Here is an 8,170-nt window from a genome sequence, read left to right as displayed (position 1 = left end):
AGGAGGACAACCTTCACAATGAGCCCCCACTGGCCTCTTGATTAAATGATTGGCTCACAATTCGGGCCATTATACATCGTTTCGTCCTTAATCTGCACCCGGAAAGGGTACCTCGACATTTAGAGGGCTAGCGAGAGTGTAGCTTTGTTTTTCTTGTGTACAATTTTTTTTTTTTTTAGCTCAGGACAAGATGCTACTTTCCTGAATTCTGAATGAATAACCTGTACCCGCGACCTCAACCACCCACACACACACTCTCTCTCTTTCAGTTTCGATCTTGATCTTGAGTAACAAAGAAACACAGAAAATGGTGGTTAAGTGACCTCACAAAAATAATTAGTATACGACTCCACTCGAAACTTAATTTCTGAATACTTTGTGATTGTCAAAAGTTTTTATTTTATATATCCTAAAGGTGAAATACGTCTTAACAGAAACACACATGGTACAGACGAATATATATTTTTGTGTATATACTTAATTTCGAAATTGGACTAGTATTAGAATACCTTTCAACACTGTAGAACACTGTTTAGGATATATAAGGGTGGTCCGTTTTGGTGCGCAGGAAGGGACCATTGTAAGAGTGTCGCCTTGACACTGTAGGTCTTGTTTGAAGGCCAGAATCCCGAGCAAGGAAGGTGGCGTTCATCCAGAATTTAGGAAACACATTAAATTGCGCACAGCCTCCCAGTAATTCGAACACATTTTGTGAACTCTTGCAGACCTTTTAGCTTTTGTGAAGTTCAGGTTCACGGACTGGAAACGAGGCTGTGACGACACACTTTTTTTTTAAAATTTTACCGGGGCATTAAACGTTTGGCGATCGTGGGAAAGAACATTTTATCATTTATTTGTCTCTTTTTCGTCACTGTTTCTTGACCTACGCTCCCCCAAGCCATGACTGTACGTGAACACGAGCGCAAACACATGGGCGCACGCCAGTGATGATGAGTTACTTCGTGCAGCAGAAAGAAAACATCTTAGTGGGGAGAAGTGGAAGGGGGGACCCACCAAAGAGCTAGGGTTGCCTTCGTGTGCATTTTATAGACAAAAATTATCCTTAGTATGCTGCTAGTTTAGTCCAGCAACAAAGCACTTCAACAGGAATATGCTAAACAGGCTTTGGAGGTCAAAGTGCATTTTCTGACCTACCTTCCAGTAATTATCGAAGAACACCCACATTGATTTATGCAAGCTGATCAAATCTGCATATGTCAAACGCGGCTGGTTAAATTACTGGATAGGGTCGGCAGATATAGATGTGAGCGCGAACACACGTACACACGCACTACCCACACGAACACACAGACACGCAATGAGATGGCAACGCGTTTATTAAGAAAAAAAATTTGAAATGATTTTAAATCCATCTGTGGTAAACAATTAAATAAAGGACATCAAACACCAAACTTTAGTCACAAACATTCTCACGCACTCACACACGGTTGTAGCATAGTTTTCCACGTGGCTAGAGTGTATCCAGTGAAATAAACGTGTAATATAAATATTGTTGAAAGTTTAGTGAGTTGTGAGCGCGTGGAATATGCTTGTGAGTGCAAGCTCACTAGACGATGGTTTTTGTGTGAATAGTGTCATTCCCAGCCTCGCTCTCCAAGAGGAGGGACGGTTCGTGTCGTGCTCTAAAGAAAGGAATAGTACTGAGTACAAATATCACCCTGGCAACAGCAAATTGTGATTCTGTTTATGTATCACGATCCATGTTTGTACACCCACACTCATCAGACCGTTAAGGTATGACGTCATGCATGTTGGTATGAAGTCGTCCAATCCTTGTTTACAGGCTTTAAATGTGATAAGTGATGTTAACAGTGTTTTCAGAGGAATTAGCCGTGTATTCTTGTGTCCAACCTTTGTTGAAACTAAACTGTTTGCTGTTGCACGCGGCTGAAATAATTGTTGCTGGTGCTGAACCGCTTTCAAAGGGACGCTATCCAGGTAGTGACGTCATTCGCTCTTTGGCGTCATTACATCTTTGACGTCATTCGCTCTTTGACGTCACCCTGGGTTTGATTAGTCGTCTGCATGGTGGATATATTTTTGCATTTCCACTCTGACGTCTGCCGCTCATTGCAGCAAATGTCTTTGTAGTTTAGCGACTGCAACGGTGGGGACAATCTTCGCAGATGACTTGGCTCTCGGTTGGGTTTCGATGAGTTTGGAAATACACTCAACATTTAAATGGCGCCTTCCTCAAGACACCAATTGATATCGCGTCACTTCCGGCGGTCGGCCAGAGAGTGGTTAACGTCACCAACGTTGTCGTGTCGTCACTTGGTAGATGGTGGTCAAGTCGGTGATGGCCACGTCTTTTTTCTGGGGAGGGGCATTTCGTCTCTTCTTTCTCGAAAGCTGAAGTCCTGAGGTGGAAACGGCCGGAGAGCGTCCCCAGGCCCACCTTAGTCGCTTGAATATCTCTAGTGGGAAAAAATGAAGACAAATTTCATTGTTTGACCAAGTTTTGTCAATAATACTAAGTCATTAAAGGACCTTATTCTAATTATGAAAAAATCGTATGTTAATTACTATTCACAGCTGTGGCAAACTTGGTCAAACGTTCCACATTGACCTTTAAGATGACCCTTTATGCTTCGCCTGTCAGTTCTGTAAACATTAGCATTGTTCAGCCCCATGCAGATGTATTTCGCCTCGTTAACGTCGCTAGTTTTTCTGGAAAACAGTTGGCCCAATGACACATAAAGTTTACCCTTATGCTCCTATCGGAGATTTGTTCAGTCCGCTTGGTGCCCTCCAGGTACAACTGCATGATGGTGTTGATCCCCATAGAGATGTATGCCAAGCCAATAAGTGTCCACATCATGTTGATGCTACGAAGGAATCTTATGAAGACGTCTGTTTCAAAATCGGGACCCTCCAAAACTGTAAAGTAAACAGAATTGACTTTACACATCCAGAATAATTTTGCTCTTTTCCTAAATACCTTTCCTTCTTTCCTAAGAAATATAGAAAACCCACACAACGTTTCATATTTTAAATTCACGTTAACAAATCACAAGAATAGGTAAGATTGTCTTTGTGCAGAGTGCCTAGGATTATTTTGAAGAACAAAATAGGACTTATCGTACAGAATATGTAGCAATGATGTGCAAAATATCTTGGATTTTCATCGTGCAGAATACTCAGGCTTCTTGTTCTGACGACACCATAGAATGCTTGTATTGTTGTCGTTCTGAATATTTGTTGTTTATGGTTGTGGTGCACAATACGTACATCTGCCGGCCACGAAGTCGCCGAAACCCGATGGTCATGAGAGTAATAAAGACGAAATACAGACTCTCCAAAATCGTCCAGCTCTCCAGGTACATGTTGATGGCTGTCGGCAATACGAAGACTATGATGATGCACACGATACCTGAGAGAAACATCGTCAAGACTCGACAGCGTGAAATAACGGCTTTTAACTTGTGCAAAACAGCGTGACACTGGCATAATGCCATGTGTCACATGCACTGCATCATCTACATAGAGAATGTTTGTGTTTTTAGTTGTAGCATGCACAAAGTGATGACTAATCAGCTAAACCTCTGAGCGCCACCTCCAAATATCACGTGACCGTGACGCTGCCTCTTTGTGTTGTAATGCGCGCTGCCGATGTAAATGCAACATTTTTGTAGCGAGAAAACTTGCACGTCACCATTTTTAACTTCCCTCCCATTTGTCAGCCGCCTCTCGTCACCACCTACCCTCTCCTGCCTCCTCACAGGATGTGGCATCATACTCACACTGTAGAAAAACATGGATTCGCCGCTGGGTGGCAGCAGTGCTAAATCCCTCGATTCGACAGTCGCGCCACCTCTTGGACACCTGGCAAAGCTTCTCGCCCACGGCGCTGAGACAGGCCATCATGAGGGGCACGCCCAGCAGCGCGTACACCACGCACGTGAAGCGCCCCAACGTCGTCCGGGGCACGATGTGCCCGTACCCTGCGACAAGCCACAGTTTGCACCTGCATGTTTCAACCTCATCATCTGCATGAGAAGACGTAGGACCAGGTTTGTGGTAGCTTAGAGTGTTCCAGTGGCCTGAGCTGTAATAATGTTTGTCATGCATGGAACTTTTAAAAAACATGCTTCTCTTACATAACAAAGATGAGGATGACAGAAAGTGCATGCAGACGTATTCAAAGAGTGTAGCCTGAAAGTCAGCATAAACAAGTTGGATTCTATAAAAATGTTATTCCAGCCAGAGTCAGCAAGCCGTACCTCGTAATCGATCATTGAAGAGTTCCATCAAGGATTCCCCCGATGAATCAGAGCCTGAGTCTTCGTATTGCAGTTTTGTTAGATGAGTGTCGTGTAAACAAACTCTACAAGGTATGTTTGCAGATTCACATTCTGGAGTGACACACATTTAATGCCCTTCTTAACCGCCGAAGCGTCAAACCTCTAAAGTCCCATCGTGTTGGCAAACAAGTCCGAACTTAGCTCGACATGTTGGTCTAAGGTCGAATGTACCGAACATTCTCCTCTAAAACAATTCGTTTTCTGTGACCTTCAAAGCAATTTTACAAACTTTCTCAAACATTCGTTGATGTTCGTCCGATTTAAAAAAAAATCTTTAGGGTTAGCTACACACAGCTTTCGGTATGTTCTCCGTCGTTGTCAATAATTAGAATTTCAAGTTAGCAGTTCTTCTTATGGATGCTATTTTTCTGAAGATTACTGAGCTTGCCAGTCCAATGGAATATTGTACATTATAAATGAGAGTATAAATAATGATGCATAATGCATCTTTTTCAGAAATCAGATGTGACTGAGTGAAGTTTTCTCGAGCGATCTGTGGACGGAATGTAAGCACAGCATTTGTTCTCCAAAATAAATTTGAAAATCGTGCATACAACAGCTTATATCAATGAAGATCTAAGTTACCTATCGTAGTAACGAGTGATTCCACAAAGGAAAAGGCCCCGGCGAAGTCCCACATGACATTTGCAGTGTGGTTTGCACGCATGACATAGCGCGCGATCTCCAAGTCCTTGTGAATGAAGTCCAGGAACGCCAGCAGGTCGGCCCTTGACGTACACGAGGTTTCTTCAACGAAACGAAAAGGACTCAACAGCTCGACACATGCAATCAGAATTACTTCAAAAACATTTGGCTAAAATCGTTCGTTTCTTTTGAATTATTGAAAACCTTTTATAAACAGTTTCCCTTTAAATGTTATTTCAAGGAAGGAAGCACCAACAAACAAAAGAACTAAGGACATTTTGAATTAATAATAACAACAACAATCAACGGCAAAAATTCTCTACTGATTCACCTTCGCTGCCAACTCACCGAGGAATGCATTCAGTTCATGGAAGGATAAGTGTCTGGCGCTGAATTTCAGCCTGGGACTCGATGGCCATGAAAAGACCAGCCCCTCCTAGCATATACAGAAGGCAAAGCACTAGAATAAACACTAGTGTTCTAATCTCCATGGCGACCGATGTCTACCCTCCTCTTCTCTGTTGCCTGCAACAGCACCGATAGCAAATTGGTTCAAAGTTTTGTGTTTTGGCTTGGATAACGATGGTGAAAAAGACGTTAGTTTTCGTGGCAGTTCGAAGCCTTATTAAAGAAATCAATAGATTTGCCGATTAATCAAGCAGTGGGTCAAACTTAATTACAGGTGCGTTATCCTGAGAGTTTCATATACACAACAACTCGAATTTTCAAGACTTCCAGACACAATGTTGGTGACTGTTTCTTTGTGGTTGGTTTTGTGTGAGGACTGATTGGCCATAAGTTGTGATCTTTCAAGATATTACTCAACCTTTGTTTTCTGTTTGCTGGAGTGATAAAAAAAAAAAAAGTGGCTTTGGCTACGGGAAAAAAACATAGGCAGTGCCAATCCAACTGTTTGGTAGCTAGAAAAGACACAGACTGAGAGTTGGGTACTGTAGAGACAGGAATCTGAGCTGAAATGTTCCGCAAATTTTGGTATAGGTAGAAATTCTTGTGGATTAAAAAAAATGTTTGTGATGAGCTCAGTTTGGGGACATGTATGTCAGTGTAGAAACTTATTTTCAGAGATAATATTTGGAGAAATATTGGGGGTCATAAAAAACAAATCCATTTTAGATACCAAAGGACGTGTTCTTCTGTGTTATGAGTAGTTTGAGTACAATATTAACTCCAAGGTTTTTTCCTAGAAGCGTTCATGCGTATCCGTCTCGCCGTAGAACTGAGCAGCATTCCGCCTGGGGTCCAGTCCATGCTCATTAATCTCTGACAAAACGCTGACAAATTGAGACAGCCTATTAGTTGTGGGACACTTTTAACGAGCGTGGGTCGAGGGTCCATACGTTACCTGACTCTGACTTAATGCCAAGGGCAGCGCCATTGACTCCTGCGACAGGCAATTAGGTCTGTTCACAGAGGTCACAGGGGGTTAATGGTGGGTGTGGAGGGGTTGGGGCAGGCTTTGGTCAAAAAGCTACGTGGGAATTTCATTCATAACCTATGCTTAAAAACCATCGGTTCAGCTGCATAACACTTGCACTTTTCGAAGTCTTTGGTCGCATTGTCGTCATGCGACTTCAGGTTACTGTCAATCCAACATCTGTAGTTGTTATTATTTAGTAACACTGGTTAGAGTGTGCATCAATGGAAAGAAAAGTTAAGATGGATGTCTGTAAAGTCAGTGATGTTATTCTCGGAGAGTCGTTCACCTTGGATGCGTTTATTAGAACAACACTAAACAAATTTCCAAGCAACATTCTATCTCTTAGAACAAAAGGTGTATATAAGTATGAATGACACTATATGCGAGTTTTTTTAATATAAAATTTAAATTTATCCACCCCCACTCCCCACAAAATGTCAATGAACGTAAAGCTTAGGTCAAAATCACATACACTTATTTACTAATTACTATATTTATTGTCCCTTGTTGGAAGTACGTACAAGGCGTGAACCAAACGACCCTCAATTATGGCACGTGTCACAGTTCATTCTATCGTCATACTTACAGCTTCTGCCTTTCAGGGTAGTAAGTAAACGAACGTATATCTCTGGACTGCTGGCTGTCTGCCGTGACCAATTCGATCTGAGACTCTTAAGGTGTCGGCGAACCATTTAACACATGAAACCGCGATACAATTTTTAAGTCAACAACAGATTTGCAAATAGTTTGTTACATTTATACTCCACATCATCAAGCTTGAGCTTTAGTATATACGTCAGTACGAGAGTTCGTATCGTCTGCCTTTCTTCTTTTTCGATGTTAATCGTTAAACCGGAAGCGAATTTGTGTTTTGGCCTCGTTTTAGAAGTTAGTGCGGGGTTTGGGGTGGGAGGAAAATCTGACTGCAAGAAGTCCAGAGATATATACGTGCATGGTATATCTTACCTTCCGCGTTTTCTTTCTTCTGTTCATGCACCTCACACCAGCGTCATACTGCACTCGCCCAGACCACCACCCAGCCTAATCTGTGGGACGTTGTCTTGGACCTGCTGCATCACCCACCGCTTGAAACCGTAGGTTTGCCCATGTAAAACATAGGTATTTACTTATTGTCACACATTCAGCACACGGTAAGGGCGAAACTACGGCGCAAGCCATATCGAGCGTGTCTGGATGCCGGAGTTTTGTAATGTTGTCAATCAGAATTAAAATGTGTCGGGTAGTCCCACGTGCATCGCTTTGGTTACCCTCTCCGCGATGTAGAATGTGGCGGCGTTTATGATCCATGATCTTTTGTGCAATGAGTTTTTTCCACTCCATTTTTCTTTGCATTCTTTGGCTGTCACGTGACTTACAAGAAAGATGACGATGCACGTTTGACTCCCGCGACTGGATTCGCGCGCACGCAGCTATAGCCACCCATCTGAACAGGTAAGACCACAGTTTAGTTCTTGGGTGGACAAAGATTTCTTTTTGCGAGCCGGTCTCTAAATTTTATGCGGCGGGTCGGTAAAATACTAAGCCCAGGGAATCTTGTAATGAATGATTTAATTTCATGGAACTAGTCTGCTAGGGTTATGAACCCTCACAAGGGAGGGTGGGATCGGCACAGAATGGGAGAACGTATTCACGCGCGTGTAGGCCAAGTTTATGAAGGGTTTCCAAAGACCAAATAATATGCAAATTATTCTGTAGTTTAATATACTTTAATACTTATTTGCAAAGTCTATTAAACAGTTCG

At 42.5% G+C, this 8,170-nt stretch overlaps 1 protein-coding gene across 1 annotated transcript; it reads right to left on the bottom strand.

The window, feature by feature from the left end:
- Positions 1-3,714: 3,714 nt before the first annotated feature.
- On the bottom strand, positions 3,715-7,847 carry LOC112570326 (potassium channel subfamily K member 15-like). Its single transcript, XM_025248712.1, has 4 exons — positions 7,375-7,847; positions 5,341-5,495; positions 4,911-5,072; positions 3,715-3,965 (listed from the first exon to the last, which is right to left on the bottom strand). The coding sequence occupies exons 2-4, from the start codon at positions 5,459-5,461 to the stop codon at positions 3,715-3,717; spliced, it is 534 nt and encodes a 177-aa protein (XP_025104497.1). The 5' UTR covers positions 5,462-5,495; positions 7,375-7,847.
- Positions 7,848-8,170: the final 323 nt, after the last annotated feature.

This window comes from Pomacea canaliculata, linkage group LG8 (genome assembly GCF_003073045.1).
Source record: "Pomacea canaliculata isolate SZHN2017 linkage group LG8, ASM307304v1, whole genome shotgun sequence".
NCBI lineage: Eukaryota > Metazoa > Mollusca > Gastropoda > Architaenioglossa > Ampullariidae > Pomacea > Pomacea canaliculata.
The sequence above is the reverse complement of the archived record's forward strand: the minus strand, read 5'-3'. Positions and strand labels throughout refer to the sequence as shown.

Coding starts and splice junctions, on each gene's coding strand:
- LOC112570326 (XM_025248712.1), bottom strand. CDS start 5,461: ATGGAGATTAGAACACTAGTGTTTATTCTAGTGCTTTGCCTTCTGTAT. Junction 5,073..5,340: donor GCGCCAGACACTTATCCTTC/CATGAACTGAAT, acceptor GTTTCGTTGAAG/AAACCTCGTGTACGTCAAGG. Junction 3,966..4,910: donor ATCACTCGTTACTACGATAG/GTAACTTAGATC, acceptor GGCTTGTCGCAG/GGTACGGGCACATCGTGCCC.